Here is a 20,886-nt window from a genome sequence, read left to right as displayed (position 1 = left end):
AGAGCAATATCAAGTTCAATGCTTTGGGGTATATGTTGGTTACTAACTGCATAAGCATTCCTTCAGGTAAGCAATCTCATAAATGTCAATCTGCTGCAGAAACATGTGGTTCTGCCCCCTATTATAGAGGTGATACTGAAGAGTTGGCAGATCAGGAGCTGCTGAAATAAACTTGTATGTGCTATATTAATTGGTATTTGTTGTTCTCATTAGCATTTTTTGTACACACGAACCTGATAAACTTAAATAAATAAGTGTGTGTGTGTGTGTGTGTGTGTGTGTGAATATATATATATATATACACATATATATATATGTGTGTGTGTGTGTGCGTGTATGTGTGAACAAGAATAATGATTTCTTAAATACACAGTGTATATCCCTGTATCTTACAAGAGATAAAAGGCCAGCCCTGCAAACCAGGAGACCTAGATTTTAATTCCAGGCCCTAATCTGATTTATTGCCTATGTTCAGTGCATCACCAAATCTTTCCACTTCTCACCTCCCCCAACAGAAAATGGGGATGATGATATTCAGTGGGGCATGGTAAGGTGGGGGGAGAACAGAAAATGTAAGGCTGTTAGATAAAAGCTGTATATTAGTATCTTACTGGTGCATTGAAGGCTGGCAATTTTTAGAATGATTAGAGAAAGGGGAGGGAGAGGAAGTTGACCTGGAGGAAGGAAACAGAAGAAGAATAGGAGGAAAGTCAGAGGGAGGGGCAAGGCAAAAGAAATAGAATGGTAATACATGCAGGATTAAACTAGTATAAGAAACAGGCCTACAATTGCAGCCTTTTCTCTTAAAAATCATTTCCCACAAGCTCCTGAGATCTCCTTGCAAGGTACAAAGTCTTCCTCTTAGCATGGCAAACACTGGCACTGTTGCCGTCCTGAAGGAGAGGCAGGCTCCCAGCACACAATACGGCGATGCACAGTTCCCTCCTCTGCCCTCCTTCCCCTGCACATTACTTGGGAAAGATCTGCACTGAAATACTTCCACTGTTAAAAAATGTCAGTGTCCCAGCACCTCATTCTAATATTGCTTTGTATCATGCTAACTAATGGAAATGATGAGTCCTGTCATTGAAAATTCTTCTCCTAGCCTTCCTTTCTTCAAGTGAAAAAATTGACTCAGTCTGCTAACATCAGTGCTGAAACAGTCTAAAAGCTCTTATGCACAGATGGGCAATCCACTAGCAGAAACCTCATCTGAAGGTATAAATAAGCATTAGAAATGATTAGATATGAACAGCAATGTATATTGGTCCTGAACCACAGAGCTTCTCCATTACCAAGGTGATTGGCTACATGCTGACCTCATCAAGGACAGCACTGAGACACTCCACCTCTGCAGAGGCTCATGTTGAACATGACCAGTTCACAGGCTCTATGCTCTTACAATAAGACTGCTCCATTTTTGGACAGAACATGAAATTTGTTCTGTTGAAAAATATAAGTGCAAGCAACTTACTGGATTCAGCATTTTCACAAGTTTCCATTTCTGCTGTTTCTTCCTCTTCATGCTCATCAGTGTCTCCTGATTCATCACTATCTTCTATCCATTTTCCTGGCATCAGCCCCGCTGAGTCATAGGAATTACATAGTGGTCCCACAATGTGAGTAATGAAAGATTCCTGGAGGTGTGCCAACTGAGGAGCAGAGCGATCCATGAAAGGACTGATAGGCAGGCCAAGACTAGCCTCTTCATCACCCTGGAGATGAAAAATAGCGGTAATTTCTCTGAAGTAAATGAAACAAAACCATGTCACTAAAAGGAGTAATTAGTACATCAAACCAATTAAAAATGATGAAAGAAAAATAACTCAACTATAATGCCACTTCCGTAGCATGCCAGTGTGGCAGTACTACAGTGCCATTTTAGCCATCACGTTAAATGATTAATTGAAGTTACAGCTCTTTTCTTCTAAGAGGACCCGCTACCAATATCATGAATTTAACGCAAAATGATGCCCTCCTACCTGCCCTGTATTTAACAATGTAATCATGGAAGTCTGAAAATGAATGTTTTCTTTCTCCATATTATTTACAAAAGTAACTTTGGATTTTGTGACTATTAGCTCATTCTCCTTGTAATCTGACATCTATTTGCAGGTGACAAAACTGAACTGTTCTGAGCAAGGGCTATCTCACTGAACCAGTTTTCTTATGAATTTTGTCCTTACAATACATCATCTGAAGAAGGATAACTCTCCTTGGGTTTAAGTCATATCTATTTATTTATTTCCTGTGAAAACTGCAATGATCCATCAAAGCAGGGTAATTCAGAAGCAGAAAATCTTCCCACAAACCTCTTTGCTACCTTTTCTTGGAGTCTTTACAGACTCTTCTCTCCCTTCTCTCATGATCAAAAAGAAGGCTAAGCTTTCATGCAGAACAAATTCTGCTGTTCTTATTCATCCCTATCAAAGCAAAGGTCTGGTGATATCAGTGGAGTTTTCAACGGACTAGACATGCCAAGACTGGATGCCCTCTTCCCCAAGTAAAAAAAAAAAGGCAAAATTCAAGCTGGTTATGAAAATGAATGTGCTAATGCAACATAGAGAACTGTATGAGAACGCAGATGAGATTTTGTACAGTCATTGTCACTTTCCATGAAGTTACAAATTGTCTGAATTTATTTCATAGTAACCTAGATCTTCCAGAAATCATGGAAAATGTATCTGAGTCAAAACCCTGTTGATGTCTGGGAAGCACAAAAAATAAGAGGTAAATTTTAAAGTATATACAAGTGTCTCATTTCCTTTTCTTTTCTTATTTTTATAGAAACCTACTCAAAAATGTATTGCTCAATCATCAAATGGGAATAGCAGTGTTAACAAAACCCTGAAATATGCCTGCCATTCTTGAGATAGCAAGAAAATTAAGAAGAGATGGCAGCTCTCTCTTCCTCACAGTAACATATCTGAGGTTTCATGGTTGCTTGTCAGTAGGGAAAGAAAGTTGACTACTGAAATGTTTACAAGTTCTTTTTCATGTTCAGTTAAAAATGATTTATTATATGAAACATTTTGCAGTACATTTTTTGATTCTTTTTAATATATGTCTAACAGTCTGTCTTCAGATAAGTATACTGAGCACGTGGAGGAAAAAAGGGAAATATATTGTAACAATATGGCACAGGATTTTTGAATGTTAATATGCTATATGTTTTTAATAAGGGCTATTATTTATATGGGAGTTAAATTCTTCAAAGGAATGTGTGTTTATTAAAGGGAATTCAAGAAAGATTATTTTTACAGCATAGCTTGAATATACATATGTATGCTATTTTGATAAAAAATTCTGGGGAAATTCATAATTTCCATAAAATTTTCCTTTTAAGAAATGAGAAAGGAATATCTTTCCCTACTCAGAAAAGAATTCTATGATCAAGAGCATGGCGAAGATGATCTAATAAACCTCTCACAGCATTTTATACTATGGAAAAATCAGATTTTCACTTAGATTTAATCATTCAAGAATATAGCTTATTGTTCTTAATGCTGGAAGTCCTAGGAAGAAAATGTTCTCTGTTTCAGACCCTGTCAGTATGGAAACCCATGTTATATTAAAGACAAAATGGAAACCCATGAGGACATATCGATTTTTCAATACAGTGAACACATATCTTGCATTAAAAAAAAAATCCCTAATACGTTATACTGACTACCCAATCTCTTGGAATTTGCAAGCTCCTTATTAATGGCATTCCTTTTGACATGGGAATTATGTGCAAATATGTTTGAATTCCCATGCCAAAAGGAATGCCATTAATAAGGAGAGCAAATGTATTATTTTGAATCAGAATTTGCGGAGAAAAAGAAATTAAACATTATTTTTTTTAGTTACAGAACGATGAGAAAGATCATCTCCAACAGTTCTTTAGAGCAGCTTCCAAGAGCATGAAAACATTTAATAGCACACCTTTCTGACTGATGGAGAATTCCTCTCTGCCCCGCAAAGCAGATTCTTACTGCGGAACTGATAACAACACTATCTTCCTCCAAAGCTTAATCATTGTCACACACTTTAATGATACCAATGCACTGGAGCACTTACTGTCCTCTAATATTAGTTATGATAGATCCAAGGGGATCATATATAATGTACCTGATTAGCAGATTTTGTTTGCACGCATTGGCACCCCGATAAGCTATGATCATCACCAGAATTAGGTGACACTCAGTTTGTTGGGAGACTTGTAATGAGAATCAACAAATATGAAGAAAAGCATTTCCTAAAAGAAAATTTGGGAGATTAAGGTTGAGCACTGTTGCTATTTGACACTTTTTTGGTGGGGGAGGGGGAGCGGGAGGGGAGGGATGGACGAGACACAAGAACCATGTATACATATATCAAGGATCACTGTCCTTTCTTTTCCTCAGGAGCTCTGAAAGAAATTCAGTTCCTGGATTTTGTCTCTCTTCCAATTTCTTTACATATTCCAGATGGCAGCAGCAGCAGGAAATCTTTCTTTTCCCAAACTGTAACTACAGTAAATTTAAGGGAAGATGAAAATCTACAGGGATTAGCTTGTAACTTCAAGGTACTGCCCAGCCTCCCCAAGAAGACTGTGGGGTTTCTGGATCAGTGATTTAGCATGCTAGATTCCTCTTCAAAAGACAGGACGTGACGTTTAAGCTAACCAGCGCATTCAAAATCCTTTCCCACTCAGGAAACAGAGGAATAGTGCAAGAAAGAACGGCCCTGACCCTTACATTTGGCAGTGCTAAATAGGTTCTAATGAGAAAGGTTCAATTAAGGACTCCTTTACACCTGGCAAGCGGGTGCCAGGGGCTGGAAGCATTCCCAGGTCTTTGCACATTATTCTATGGCTGTTCTCTTCCCTCGTGCTGCCATCAGCTGAACTTTGTATAATTAGTGCAGTTCCACTGATAAACCTTCTGAAAGCTGAAAGTATGCTCTTAAAAATAAAGTAAGAGTTAGGATCAAGGTGTAGAGAACAGATCACGACCATTTTGTGAAGGTGCGGGGAACAGATCATGATCATTTTGTGATAAACTGTGGTGCTTAGCACATAAGGGTTTTGCGAACTGAACAGCAGGATGGCCCATAGGGAAGCTAAAATAATTCTGCTCTGTTCTGATAATCTCAAAGAGGATGTTCTGTCCAGTTTTGCAGACCACATGTCAATAGAACTAGAGCCAGCTAGAGTCACTGCAGAGGAGAGCAATGAGAATTACCAGATCTCAGAAAACATGACATAGAAGGAAGGAGAAAAGATGGTTTACACTAAAGAAGATTGAAAGGGAAACATGACGTCATACCAACAGAAAAATGAGGAACGGAACAACCTGTTCTTCATATCCATGGTAAAGATAGTGCCAGACTGGAACAGTGAAGCCTGCAGAAGTTTGTAGGAACCGCATCATGGGAAGTCTTTACGAACATATCAGAAACTTCAGTCCAGCAGTGCCAAAGTACAGCCGATCCAGCAAAAGGATGGACTAGGATGGACTCTTGTTGCCCTTTCAGCCCTATTCGCTATGATTTTCACTCACCACTAACACCAGCATGCTCAAGGACTGCTTAGCACAGGCAGACCAACAATCAGCAAACATCACCTTGGACATCTATTTACTTACCTGTTCATAAAACTCATTCACAATGCCTTCTGTCCACTGCAGATGCAAATCTTTGCATTTTGCAGGCCCATTGATGTCAGCCAGTTTGATGCACATTTGGCACACAAGCAAGCGGTCATTCTCATTAGTCCAGTCAATTCCAACGTCATCGTTCACCTAGCAGAATGAAAGAGGAAAACCATGACAGCTGTCCTGGGTAAAAGAATGCTTCCACAGAGGAAATTCTTCCCTGGGATATCTTACAGCATATTTAAGTACCTAACAAAAATCACAGATGTAAGCAGGTGAGCTACCTCAAGGTTGAAATGTATAATTATCTCTAGATCAATCCAGAAAAAGAAAAATAAGTGAAAAATAATGAACATTACAGTAAATTATGAGAAAATGATATCTGGCAAATACTGCACCTATGTGAGAGCATTATCAGGAAAACAAAAAAATACAAACTTTCTGTATCATTTTCTAAGAAGTTGCTGTCTTATTTGCCTGAGAAGACAAATTAACAGCAAATATCATGCTGATTTAATTACAGACATGAAGATGGATGTTAACAAGCTTATTTCTCTATTTGAGCATAGTATGTGTGAAAGGACTCTCTTTTTTTCCTTCTCTCTGTTCTTCCCATACCTCCCATTACTCCCCCAATAAAATGTGCAGGGAGTGTCCCACTGCTACCACTCGCTGCTTCCTCCTGGTGCTGCTGTGTGGCTCAGGCTCAGCCAGCACGGATGCTTTGACAGGAGCTTCCAGCCCCTCATCTGCTGGCCGGGCACTGAACCTGCTCTGTAGGTACAGATCTGCATGTGGAGCATGAGCTGTCCTCCTGGTGCCAGAAGTCACATGACTCCATCATGGGAGTCTCTGTTTCTCAACCCCATAAGCATAGACTCTGCTGTCCCTGCTTTGGTACAGCTAGGGGTTGAGGCTCCTCTTGTTCCTGCAGGGTCTTTGAGAAGATCTGGTCAATCCCCTTTTCATCATCTCTGATGTTGCTCAGTCTGCACCCTCCTCCTACAGCTCCTTCACTTAGTGACACAGTTCTTCCATCAGCACGTTCCTCCTACAGGCAAGGAGACAATCTCCCTCTGCCTCAGCCTCAGCAAGAGGCACCAGGCGCTCCCTGCAGCTCCAGGCCTGCAGGGCTGTGTCCTCCCTTGGGAGCTCACACTCTGGGTCGAGACCTCTGGAATTACAGGCACAGTTGATCCAGCGGGTGCTGGGGACGTGTACTGTGGTGTGTTACCACCATTGCCGAGCACCTGGTCACTGTCCTCTCTAGCCCCAACCTGGGCCAAGTGCTGCATCTGTTGATCACCTCTACCGCTGCACTCGAGGCCCAGCAGTTACACAGGCCTTTCTTTAGCACATGCTGGAAGGGTGCTCGGCCCTCCCTAATCAGGAGTCAGCTGGAACAAAAGCTCAGAGAACTCTTTGATCAGGACTACCTGATCAACAGAGCTCTTCAAAAGTGGCCACAGCTTGCCAGAGGTCACAGCCTCCTGTAGCTACCCTTTCCTGGCAGCAGCAGGTACCCTGAACTTCTTCAGAGAGTTCTCAGGAGTCCTCCAACAATCCCAGAAGATCTAGAAGCAGAGCTGATGATCTACCAAGCCTATAGATATAAGCTAAGCAGCAACAGATGAACACCCCCCAGTCTTAAAAGGCTGCTTTTTAAATTCTGCATTTCTTAATTTTGCAGATTGCACATTTCTACCAAGCTGCTACTCCCTTTGCAATGCTGTGCCAGCATTCAATGATCTTATTTCCAAGTGGCCAGTGATACCAGGCTTTCCTGCTGTTAGCCACACTTTCCCATGTCAGCCCCTTCTCCTAGAACATCCCTTTGTGTGAAAGGGACTGTCTTTTACTGTCTAATTAATTTTCAAAATACATATCCCTCCTTGAACTGTAGCTTTGATCATCAAGTATGCAAAAGCTGAAAAAGTTGTTGTGCTACAACTAGATGAAACTTTCTTCATTGTTTCTTGATGGTACTTTCCAGAGCACAAGCTTTTCTGTTGGGATGCTTATGTGAAACATTTACCTAGAGAAGGATCTCTCTGACTGTTGCCTCAATACAGTAAAACTACAAGTCAGCAACTCAATCAATAACACGATCACTTAAAGCTAATTTTATTCAGCACTGCAGCACCTCCACCCAGATGCAAACATGTCAGTTATGCTCTCTGAGACAACTCTGGTACAAAAGAGGTTTTGCTATCCAGACCTAAATAATTTCCTTTTAAGATGGTAATTACTTAGGGAAAGCCAGGCTCAGCAACAAACATGGGTTAAAATTTTCACTTTCTCCTCCACTTTTTATTTGGTGTATGAGTATTCAAGCAATCAGGAAAGAGAAGGAAGTTAACAGCTGTCATTACAAATCTATAGTGAGCTAGCAGGACGTGATACATCAGACTGCACTCTTAATTATTTGCAGTGTCTCAGATATCACTTTGCTGTGGTTACAACTACTATCTTCCAGGCTGATAGATTTAAGCCACATTTAATTTTCAATATCCCCAATTTATGCGTAGTACTTTGTATTAACAGCTGTTCCAGCCTGCCCATTTTCACAGTCAAGAGAGTCTGTCTCTGCGACAAAGCCACAGCACTCGCTGGCTTAGTCTGCCTTTTCTCATTGCTTATTGAAGCTTACAAAAGGGAAGGTTTTGACTGAAGCTGTCAAATCCAAAGGCTTCAAACAGCCTAAATTCCCTGTGCTTTATTGTCGTTACAACGACGATAGGTGAGAATCTGCCGATAAGCTTAATATTTTGAGAGGAAAATTGGTGGGATGAAAATGGTCTCAGAGTTTCAAATTAAGATCTAAAAAAACTACTCTGATTATCACCAGGAGGTTTGGAGACACGACTAGCAGGGGTGCAGGAGGAGCTCAGACCTTTATAGATGTACAGATCAGTGCTCTGTCTGCTCTGGACCATAATTTAAGGATTTTCTTTATAGCTCCTTAGAGCCTAATAAAGAGAGAGATGTTACAGGGAAATGAAAAATGAAACCAGTCGTACATCCTGAGGCATCAAAATTTCAGGATATAGGTTCATCCTAAGCCATACCACAAGAAAACCTTTTCTCTATGTCACCAAACAGCTAGGAGGTCCCAGTCCTGGACTAGAAACAAACTGTCCTTAGTATTATACAATGAAAAAGAGGCAGTGTCAACTCCAGAGAAGGTATCATCTAGGTAACTTACCTACAGCTTTGAGGGTTGATGGAGTTTATTAAAGCGACTTGATAGCTGACGATTTCCAACAAATTACATTGAAATGGTACAATCATTTTTCAGAACAGGCTCCCAGTGTTGTGATTTTATACTTACTGAATGGAATATGCCGGAAAGATCTTTATTGACTTTTCTCAGAAGGTTACCCATTTGAAACCAAGTAGGACAGAAAGATCCTCCTTCCATTGCATTTGAAATCAGAATTTCAGAATTGTTTCTGTGCTTTTCTAATACAACAGTAGTATTAAACTGACAAAATACACAGCAAATAATTAGACATAATGAAAGCTTGGTAACACAGCTTCCTGTGTTACCTCGTGGTGCCAGGTAAAAAAGGCAGCGGACTACTGAAACCACCTGAAAGGTGCAATTTTCACACAACAGGGTTTTACTCTGATCACCTTCTGAAAAAAGAAGCAGAGGCAATTTTGTCTGTCTAGTTCCCCCTCCCAGTAACATCAGCATTTCCCTGCTCAGTCTCTTCTGTCCTGATGTGGTTCAGCACATGGACGACAGACAGAGAAGCTCGACAACATGTAGGAACGATAGAGCCTGTCTCTTCCCACATCTGTCTCATTTTGTATGTTATCAGCAGGACAGCGGATCCTGTCTTAACACAGTGTCTGAAAAAAACTAAATATATGTAAGACTATAAACTGCTCCACTAAATTTAAATAAGTAACTATTAAAACCAAAAGTGCCAGATTAATACTGAACAGAACGTTTCACAGCAGCGAAAAGCACATTCGGGAGAAAGAGCAACACAAAAACTTTTTCAGTCTGTGATACTGTGACTGTGATGCTATCAAGCCCTGCAAATTTTTCTGATGGTACACCAGAAACCCAAACCGATCTTGTTACCTTGGCATTGAATCTGGCAACGAAATCAAAGTGTTTCTTCAGGTCAGTAGCCAAAATTGCCTCAATGACAAGGAAGCGGAAATGCTTGAATTCCACGTGGTCGAGGTTGACTAAGAAGTTGTACTCTGGTCGGGACATGAACAGATTCCAGGCAGCTGCTGCGTGGTGGTTCTCCAAAACAGAGCGGTCATTGTACAGCACAGCCTGCAAAAGCAACATACGCAATTAAAAGCCAAGAAACCTCTTAGCAAAGGAAATACTGCAATGTAGAAATGAGAATGACATGGGGATAATGGATGAGAGAGGTTCCGTTGATTTTTTTTTAATATTTACCCAGGTTTTAAAATGTGATTTTGGCAAGACTAATAGCAGAAGTCTGCATCATATGGCTGAACTGCATTATATGACAATAAATTAATCTGTTTCTCCCCGCAGGTGAATGCCTAATATAATATAGATGTGTTTTACGTGCCTGTGTGATATAATTAGTATTACAGAATGTAGTACTTCACTGCTCCTTAGAACTAATCTCATTACTAACAGGGATTGTGTTTGGTTTGTATCTGGCAATTCTATCCATATCAGATCAATTCCAAACACAGAAACAAGGGAAATTCTGTGAATTCGCTGAAGTCAAGTCCTCTGAATTGTCTGTGAATTTATATAGAGTGAAACACCTTGAAGTTTGAAGGTTTTTTTTTTTAATACACACTCAACCTGACAACATATGCTCTATCTGACAGATTTCTCAATGCTAAAATCCAAAATTGGTTAAATCTTTAATAAGCCAAGAGGCCTAACTCTGATAATGACAGAACTTCCTTTTAGAAACTACATTAAAGAAATAATATCTAGAAAACGGATTTGAGGGGACAACAACAATCCAGGAAATCTTTCCATTCCAGCACCACTCAGTCTCTTGACTGTTGATTGATGGAAAGAAATGTTTTTTGAAATACGTTTCTATGTAAAACAGTTTCAAATTTTATAAGTTTTTACACAAATATATACATACACATTCAAGTGGTAAGACTTTCTTCATTACTTTTCACTTCAATTAACTTTTGGTTTTGGTCATCTAGAGACATCACTATTTTATATCTCAGAGACTAGCTTGCTGAAGCAGCTCAGCTTTACAGTTCATCTTGCCTAACTGCACAGTAAACATTTGAGACAGATAGATTCTGCTACCTCGGCCCCATTCCTGAAGGCAGATCTTTAGTTTAGCGGTGCTTTGCCATTACTGAAAACTGATACTACCTGGGGTGAAAAAATAGCAAAGAAACCAGACGCTGAAAACATGTTTTGCAAATTTCAGGTGATACTAAATTTAAAAGAAATGCAAGAAAAATGTGAAGACTGTCCATTAATTAATTTTCAAACTAGGGGAGTACCTTAAAGCTAATCATCTAACTTTCCCTGCTGATTTTTGCAATTGCAAAGCCATAGTACTTATTTCTTAAAATAGATTTAAGGACAGAATATGTCCTCTGTCTGTCTATTTACCTACCCAGAGTATTTGGGTTCTCAATCACACAAAGATGTTGCAAGGTTTAAAAGTATTGCTATCACTTTTTAGATAGAAACTGAGGTAGAGCAAGGTCAGGTGACTTGGTCTTGGAGAGAGAGGAAGTCTGGCTCCAAGCTCGGGGGTAAATCTAGGTATTCCACATCCCTACCCAACTTCTCTCCATTAAACCATGTTTTTTCTTTCCTTGTCCATAGAAATGATTTTCAATACAGTATGCTGAAGGCAGGCAAGTCAGCTATGTAAAGTAAGGAAAGATGATCTCATAATTAAGCCAATAAACAGTGACTCAGAATTGCTGAGTTCAACCGCCAGCACTGGCAGCACTTTCTATGTAACCGTAGGTAAGTATCAGTTCTCCTTTTATGAAACTGAGATGATTTTTTCGCTGCAGAGGCATACGTAAAGATGTATTCATAAAAGACGGCAGCTGCTCATTTACTGTAGGAACAACAGAAAATATGTTAAGACCACGTACAAACTCATTTGCACGGTGCACTGTCAACAATGCAAGTGTTCTTATTTTTAACTTTCCGGGCCTTGCTGGGAAGAACAATTCTTCTTCAATACCTTTCTTAACACCTCCAACAACTGAGGGTGGTGAAGGTGTGTAAGGAAATTGTTAACTAGTAATTCCCAAATTAAGTGATTATTTCTGTTACTTTAATATGCTGCTTCACAATACTTGGTAGAAGAGATCTTAATTGTGCCTAAGGCAAGCCACAGGAAACATTGGCCATGAGAAGCTGTTATCAAAGACCTTCCAAACTAAACAGGAATATCGCCCAAGATTTATTTACCTGGGGAGCACTCGTTGCTACCAAAAAGGCATTGGTCCTTCCTGGATGATCATAATCATGCATGGCTGCAGCTACATACAGAGCCATCAACTCAAGGGCAGGGATGTTGCCAGCTAGGCATCCATAGCTGTCATCTGTAGGTGAGTATGTCTTCGAAAATACGTAACCCATATGGCCATGAGTGATCCCACTGTCAGAATCTGAGCAGAAATAATTAAATAAATAGAAAAATTCCTTACCGCAGTGACTTACCAAAACAGGTAGGAACAGTGAAGCAGAAAGAGGTGGGGTGATTTACAATACATAGCAAAATATTAAACATATCCTGGCCTGAATGAATGCTTTCGGACACGGTGCACATATTCCAGTACAACACTGCACACAACTGGAAAGGAACAACATCAGATCCTACTGGATCTGAGCCATCCAGCCATCCAGCAGTGCCTGTTCTCAAACTGCTTAAGTTTTATCAGATACTGACAATAAACCATGAATCTATGGCCATGCTGGAGCTTTGTGGGTAACTCAATCTTCCCACTCCTTCCTCTAATTGTGCCACCATATAGATTAGTCTATGAGACACTAACAGTCAGCATTATGGATTAGCATTTATTAATTCAATTGGTACGGGTGCATGCTTTCCAACCCAAAGGTCTAGGCTTTGCATCTTTGCTGATAACCCTCTTAACAGCTTCTTTTTAAATCAACTTGAACTTGCCCCTGTGAGAGGCAGACACGGAGATGTGTTGCAAGTTTAATCTGCTTGAATGGATCTTGCATGCAAGGGAACAAGTGTCTTCCAAGTAACACGTACAAAACTAAACCAAAACTCAACCCCCTTCACTCTGCCCATCTCACCTCACCTCCAAAGCTTCCAGCAAATCTTGGTATGAGCATTGACAAAATTTCCCAAAATCCTTTCCCACCAAAACAACCCCAAGTGTTTCATAAACAATATGCATATGCGACACAAAGACCACTGAAAAAGCAGAAGGGGAAATGTTATCTCTGGAACAAAATCCTGCATCTTCAATAACTCGCTCAGAATGCCTGCAAAATACAGGCAGGTCATCTACTTACTACAGCTCACCCTGGGGGAGTAAATAGCAAGGCACGGCAAGAAAAGTTTCCTATAGGGAACAATCATAAAACAGTGGACAAATGGGTCTATCAAAGTAGTTGCAAGTTGCAAGGTGATAAGTCTCTCAGGTTACTAGAGAGTAAGGAATGGCAAAGGAACCCTTCACAATACAGCCAAGCACCTGGATGTACACATCTCTCTCCGCACGTCCCAAGTGGTTTTATAACAGTAAAACCATGCAGGGTTTGAAGATCTAAGAGTCCACACTGCTTCCGAAGCAGTGTTACAAAGCAAACGATAGTAAACACCGGCCATTATAGGTGACCACAAAGGGAAGAGACTTACGCCTACGCATTTTCAAATGTGAAATATTAGGCTTCAGAGGAATCAATTCCATTCTCTTCAAAGTTATACAAACATCCAACATGCTACTGAATTTAAAAGTCTTCATAACAACAGCTATTGCACTCAACCCTCCATTATTGGCTTTCTTTCAGCAAATTTCGAAACAAAAGGTTTAAAAACACAACACGGGCATTTGCACATTTAAATATACCTGAATCACTTGCTGACCCATGATCATTAATCACAGTGGGGAGTCCCGGGATGGGCTGAGTAGTAAGGTACCAAACAGCGTGTAGAACATCAGTTGCGTGAATTCTGTTGTGATCTGCGACACAAAGCAAATGACCAAACATTAAGGATATTTCTGACAGAGGGAAATCAGCACCATCTAGTGGGTACTACACGGCAGTCAGTTGAGCAGATATAAATCAAATACCATTACAAGCAGGAAAAATAGCTATGTTTTCATATGTTTTCTGTAAATGCTCAGCTTCCCATTTATTAATAAAATTAAAGCAAGTTCAACAATTTGTCTTACCTCAGTCAAGAAAGAGAAAAACGGCAGAGAAACAGTGCTATATACAGTGCAGGCAATATTGCAAAGAAACAAGGAATCTGACTAATGCTGCCAGCTCCATTCCCTCACTGCAGCGCTTGTCTTTTGCTAGTTGAATGCCATGGGGTAAACATCCACTGTTAACTTCCAGTTCAAATGAAATCAATGGAAAAAACCCAACCACTTCAGTAGCTACATTTCACCCAACTTCTAAAAAAAAGGCAGGTAACACTTACTCTACTAGAGCAAATTTAGCTGCTGTGCTAGTGGCCCTATTGCAAATCAAACTTGGGATATGCATACCCTGCACAGTTAAACCAGGTTCTCTCTGAAGCTTTCTTGCCAGAGATAAGAGTTTAGGTCCTGGCTCCTGTAATCTGGATCATCCAGATTATGATTATCATCCATCTGCATCATCCAGACATGCACTGGCAGAAGCAAGCATGATGCTATAAGAGGGACATTTTGCTGCACAAGGACGAATACTTACATTTCAGGTAAAATCACTAAAAGGCACAGGTTTCAGCCTGTGATTCAGGTTAATTTTGGGCAGAGCACAGGAATCTGCTACAGCGACTAGCTAACCACAAATCTGCTAATCTGAATTACACCTTGCAGCTAACATTCTTGCTGCTGCAGTCCTGGAAAGATGATTTTGGAAGACAAGGCACAGAAATGTAGGACTCCACTGCTGGGTCAGCCCATCTGTAAAACTCACAATAATTGGCTACATCTCTAGGTCATCAGTCATCTTAGCAGGGGACACCTTGGTAATGCCCATCAGCCACATCTCTCTCACGGGGAAACAAATCGCTGGAACCGTCAGGCTTGATGGGAGCAGGTCAAGAACTATGTTATGTTAACAAAATAATGTAGAGTAACACTGGAAAGTTTATGTATCCTCCATTAGGAAAAATTATCAGCACACAAGTTCAGAAGCCCTCTCTAAGAAGCAATGAGTAAAGTGGAATTGACTCATTAGAGGTGAAAAACCCTGGGAGAGCAGAAGAGACTGGCAAAAAGATGAGTAGAAGTAACTCATTTTTATACCTGCCTCATCTTCAAGATAGCCAGTGTGCAGGTGACTGAGGGTTTCTTAGCACTGAGGTTGAACTTCACCCTAAGGCTGCTCTGTCTATGGGAGGAGAAGAAGAGCTGGGACGGAAAAGGCACTCTAGAAAGAAAGATATGCACGATTGCCACTGCTAGGGGATGGGTGAGGACTGTGCCTCCTAAGAACAGCCACTTGCCCCCTCCAGAGCAGCGCTAGCGACCTCATATTTCTAAGCCCTACCGTCAGTGGGGCAGCAGCAGCAGCTGGCCCGGACATCCAAGGCCCCGTCAGAGAAGGTCTTGACTATCTTGCTGACCCTGCGGTCTACTTCCTTTAATACTTTTTTGTGACCATCAGCTTACCAGCAAAACAGTAAGCAGCATAGGAATGGGTATTTTTGGAAGGAAGGAAGTAAAATAAGCATGAAATCTCCTTTCCTGCTGCCTTTCTCTAAGTACTGAAAACATATCTCCCAAGAAAGTCATCTCCTCATGCAAAAACTAAAGGATGCCCATGCGTAAGGGTCTAATGCTTTTCACTGAGGTAAAGGCTGGATGAGCCTCCTGAGAAATCTGTACTAACTCAATCCAGCTGGAATAGTCACAATTAGTTTTGTGTGAATAATTGATTTTTCAAAGCAGCAACAAGAAGAAAAAACTGGTGCAGTCCAAACAATTTGTTTTGGTTATTTACTCCTTCACAGAAATGAAAAACTGAAAGGAAATTTAATTTTGTATTAGACAAAATATTCCACTTGACTAAAAAGAAACATTTGTAAGAAAAGCCAAGGAAATGAAGGGCTAGATTCACAAGAATTCCTGAGACTCTATGAATAGTTAAATGTTTTAAACAAAGCGGAACAGCTCTAGTAGGACAGACGATGGGACATTCACCTATAACCCCCCAGGCTACTATCTGATGCTACAAATCCCTGCTCAGATTCAAATACAAAGGAGGATTTGAAATTGGGTCTCTCATTTTCCCAGAAGAGAGTCCAAACCACCTGGCTGGAGGGCATTTTGAGGTAGTTTTCCTTCAACCCCTCCACTCTAGCTGTTCCAATTTCTGTTGAACTATTTTGGGAGAGACAGAGATAATATGACTTATTAAGCCAATATTTCAGAAATTTTTTCTGGGAGATGCGAGAACACTGAAACAGGGTGTCCCATACTCCTCAACATATGCATTATATGCCAGCTAAAAGGGGGAATATTCCCCTCCTTTCTCCTGAAAGAGAAAAAATAAAGTCTTTTGCAGTTGAAGTGGTTTGGTAAAATTGATTTGCATTAGTAAATACTTCTGGAATTACTGAAACCAGATTTTTCACTGAATAAATGATTCACACTGAAAAATATCTGCCTAACTGTAGTCACAGAAGAAGATTCCGCTCTGTGGCGTTTTTCTCTTGCTTTACAAAGCTTGTCTCCTTTGGAAGCACAGCACTGCTAGTGTGTACCAAATCCAGCTCTCTCACAGGGCGAAATGTTTCAACAAACCCCAGCTGGGGCAGCGGGGTATACTCGCATCATCAGGAATAGGCACATCATTAGTTTACCTCTAGTAGCTTTATATGGTTTCAAAGTTGCACAGAATTTGCCATGAATTGTTATCAAACAGCATAAAATATTAAATAAAATGAAAAAAGCCACATGAAGCTGGGGTGCAACACCAGGCTCTGACTACAGAGCTATCCATGTGTTCCTGATGTGGCAGAAAAAATTCAGGATAAGTATTCTCCTCACAGCGTCCAAGAAGTATGTATAAGCACGTATGCTTTCACGCACTGAGTACAGTGAGCTATTGCTATTGAGCACTTCAATCACTCTTTTTTTTGGTATTTGTTTTATTTAGACGTTGCACCACTGAAACAGGTTAGTGTGTTAACTGTCAGTAATATATCCTCAGACGTTAAGGATAGAGGATTCAAGACATAGGGCATGTTAAGCAAAAAAAAAAAGGCACTCTTGAAAGAGAAAATAGCTGCTGTAACTACAGAGATGAACGGCTTCAATAAGAAAATGTTTGGATAATACCCCGAACTTTGAGGAAATACCATTATCTGTTGGGAATTTTTACTTACAAGGTATCTCTCGGTATCCACATTCCAAGGCATGAAAGTAGTTCATAAACTCCCTCACTGGAATTTTAAAGGTTTCAAACAGCCCCATGTCTTCAAAAAGCCTGTAAGATACCTGCAAAAAAAAAAAAAAAAAAAAAAAACCAGAATCATCACCCTGCTAAAGAGACCAGAAAGAATAAAAAAAAATACAGATATGAAAATTATTCTGTCAAATCACTCTGTGCAAATCTGCTTTCTAGGTAGCATTCTTCTCAAGTACATCATCTGATCCAGATATAGCAGCAGCTCTTTTCATTTCCATAGAGATGCAGTTATACAATCAAACACACAGGCTATTAGTACCAAACAATTCTTCCCTTTTCTTCATTACACCCTTCCAGATGTTCTTCTCTTCTTTTTAGACATAAAGGTCCCCCATATTTTGCATGCACCTCCTAAGCAGCCACACATAAAGCAAGATATCCAGAGGTCCTTAGTATCCCCTTTGAGGAAAAGCTTCCCTACAGACTTCTCCAAGGAACACCCATGAGTCAATTCAGTTCGCAGAAAAAGCTGGGGAAAGCTAGAGGAAGGAGGAAAAAGCTTACAAAAGGAGAAAACCATAGGGATCCTACACGTTATCTCCTTTCCCTCCCCCCGTTTTGGAAGTGAAATGACAAAAACTAGTTTTCTGCCAGGATTTCGTAGAGCAAGTGCTTTAGGAAATAGAGCTGGTAGGAGTGTTTATGCATGAGAGGAGGACTGTGGATAATCAGGACAAGCTGCATCAGAAGGGAGGATGTGATAGTTTAGTGAGAGGGCTCCAGGAGACATGAGGACTCACAAGCATAGTTAGGAGCCACTGCAAAATGGAAGAGGTTGAAAACAAGCTTGAACTTCACAATCGAAAGCGGGACATAGTAAAATTACTGTATGACCTTTTCACTTCTTTCACAAATTGAACCCTGAAGCCTTTCAGCTCTTTTATTCATTTACTACTGTTTCTGTCCTTTTGATGCCATCTGTCTGGTAACGATCTCTTTGGACAAACAATTTAAAGTGTATTTGGAAGATGAGTGCTATACTGAAAAGAAAGTGTCACAAATTCTGTTGCTTGATTTCACACCTCAGTAAAAATCAAATGGCTATGCAGAGCCTTTTCTTTCTCTATGCTATACATATAGACTGGCACCTGTGGGTGGCACACAAAGTTTAATGAACTGAAGCTTCTAATGTCCTGCCACTGTGGATTCTTACAGTAATTTAAAAAAAATGGATGTGAATTTTCAGCCTGAATCATTTTTTGTTTTCTTTCCTCTCCTAGGCACTTCCCACCAGGAAGAACGTGCATAGTAACTCATTCTGGCAAAGCACTACAACAGGCAATGACGCTGAAGAGAGAGGTTGAGCATGGTTTCTGACAACATCCAGGATTTCCTTCGAATAACATATCGGCCGGTTGTGATTCTGCTGGTGGCCTCAGCTCTTATTTCTGTCACTGTGGTAATCATACAAGTGCTGCTGGCAACGCAGTCAGAAAAATCACTGCTGGTGGTGATTTCTCTTTGTGGCCACTGCTGCTGGCCATAAAGGAAAAGCTCTTTATATTAAAGAAACTACTGGATTACAGTCCTCTAAAGATACAAGGCTGGAATAAAACTATTCCCGAGAAGAAACTGATGTTATACACATAGGAACGTTCCTCTTTGAAATAAGAATTTGAATAAGACAAGCTATATAATATTTTTTTAAGAACATGAGAAGTTTTTATCCATTATATGTTATTTGCCAGCTTCAAGACTGCACAGGTGAGACAGCGTATGCTTACGAAGCTCTTAGTAGGCTTTCCTGCTAGCTAGTGTTTTGATGGGCAATAGAAATCTACAGATAGCACCCCAAATATTTTAAGATAATTACTAGCAGTGGGTGCGGGAGGTGAAGTGGTCATGGCAACTGTTAAAATTATCGGATAATGTCAGACTGAAACAGGACAGAAAACACCTTCCTGAGGGAGCTGGGAGGAGATACATTATTCTTAAGTGAGAAATGACCAGCCATTCCCTTTTTCCCTCCAACCTGACAATGAAAGACTAAAGAAAAGCATATGAGGTTGCTCCTGACTGGGAAAAACTTTTCACTGCCTCAAAGGCCTCTTTACCCATTATTCCAACTCTCTCACTTTTTGCATTCTACTGTTCTCCACTTTCTTTGCCCAAAGTCACATCCTAATTTTCCTCCATATATGTCTTGACTACTTCTCTTTACTTTTATTCCCCACAATGTACTTCTTTTCTGTGTAATAACCACAGGAAAGAAAATGGAAATGAAAAGAGAGCTTCATATTTTATATATATTACCAGGATAACTTTTTTTTTAAATGGCCAAATGACTCATGAGTATGATTTCCATTTTGCAAAGGGAACTGACGTGCAACAGGACTCTGGCACTTTTGAAAAGCATACTTACAGAAAGCAAAGGACTTTACAAAAATTATAACTATGGGAAAGAGCAAAAACATCTTTAAAATACTTAGCCACGGAGCCAACAACACAGGACTCTCCTGCTCTTTGTGTGTCCAGAGACTCAGAGCAAGTACCTGTAACCAGCTCTCCGCAGACAGCAGAGTTATACTGGACCAGGAGGAGGTGGTGAAACTCTACATTGCACTCATCTTTATGCCCCACAGTAATAACCGCGGTTGACCTGGGCAGGTGGCTCAGACAGGGCCTCAGATGTCATAAAAAGCATCCCCATGCAGAGGACACGCTCCTGTGTGCTGACTGCACTGCTGAGATGCACCCTACAAGGCAGGAAGGAGACAGCCCAAGAGAGAAACAGTATGTGGCATTCCACAGATGGGGGAAAAAATATCAGGACCTGTGCAAGGCAAAGCTTTGCTCTGTGAAAATGCCATGGGATCCTCCTGTACCAAGGGAGAGCCAAGAGACTACCTTAAAGCACAATTTGGATTAGGAACTGCATAGAATTCTGTTTACCTATCTGGGACCACAGCTGAATTAAATCTGCCAGGATTCAAATTTATGGCTACAGAAAGACAAAGTATTTCACACTCTAGTCTTAGCTGTCTGAATGGTAAGCTTCATATTTCTAGCAAAATGTCCCTATATAAAAAGAGGAAGCAGAACACAATCTTATTCTGCAGGACCGAGACTTACTGATCTACACTACCAACACCAGACAGATATTTTAAAGAATTCATGCCATAAAAGCATATTTTATTCCCCTTTGGATTTTCAACCCATTCAGATGGGAAGGATCCACAATAGTGGAAAAGAAGTGAAGCTGACTGTGATGGATATGAATGATAGCTCTTCTTCAGGACTTGGAGTAAAATGGAATTATTCTCCGTGGTCATGAGAAAGGATAAACAGCCAAGTAAGTAATTTAGATGTTTGTGTAAAGTTTTCTTTCTTTATCTCTTTCTTAACAATGATGAGGAGGAAAGGGGTAACAGAAGGTCCAGTTGATGCTTCCCACTACCTCTTCCCTCCAACTTCCATTTTCTTTTTGTCTCTGCAAAGATTGTCAACGCTTAAGTCAATCATTTACAACTCTCGTACTTCTGGCAGTGCTGCCTGAGTAAGAAGAAATGCTTCTCCTGAATGATTTCTAATGGCAGAGTTTTTAAAAATGGGAATTGTTATTCACTTGTGGCTCATTTCTTCAGTACCACAGGCACACATAAATGGCTCTTTCCAGAGGACACATACACAACAATTGAGGTTAGT

At 40.4% G+C, this 20,886-nt stretch overlaps 1 protein-coding gene across 5 annotated transcripts in view; it reads right to left on the bottom strand.

Moving 5' to 3' along the window:
• PDE3A (phosphodiesterase 3A) overlaps window positions 1-20,886 on the bottom strand; it is a 259,901-nt gene that overhangs the window by 11,952 nt on the left and 227,063 nt on the right. For all 5 annotated transcript variants that reach the window (XM_068948614.1, XM_068948599.1, XM_068948608.1 and 2 more), the window contains 6 exons: window positions 17,159-17,270; window positions 13,680-13,793; window positions 12,043-12,242; window positions 9,715-9,918; window positions 5,610-5,765; window positions 1,475-1,715 (listed from right to left, as the gene is read on the bottom strand). In XM_068948614.1, the coding sequence (XP_068804715.1) occupies window positions 1,475-1,715; window positions 5,610-5,765; window positions 9,715-9,918; window positions 12,043-12,242; window positions 13,680-13,793; window positions 17,159-17,270 (1,027 nt within the window). The remainder of the gene's footprint in view (window positions 1-1,474; window positions 1,716-5,609; window positions 5,766-9,714; window positions 9,919-12,042; window positions 12,243-13,679; window positions 13,794-17,158; window positions 17,271-20,886) is intronic.

Source organism: Struthio camelus, chromosome 1, assembly GCF_040807025.1.
Source record: "Struthio camelus isolate bStrCam1 chromosome 1, bStrCam1.hap1, whole genome shotgun sequence".
Taxonomy (NCBI): Eukaryota; Metazoa; Chordata; class Aves; order Struthioniformes; family Struthionidae; genus Struthio; species Struthio camelus.
This window is presented reverse-complemented; position numbering and strand designations above follow the sequence as displayed.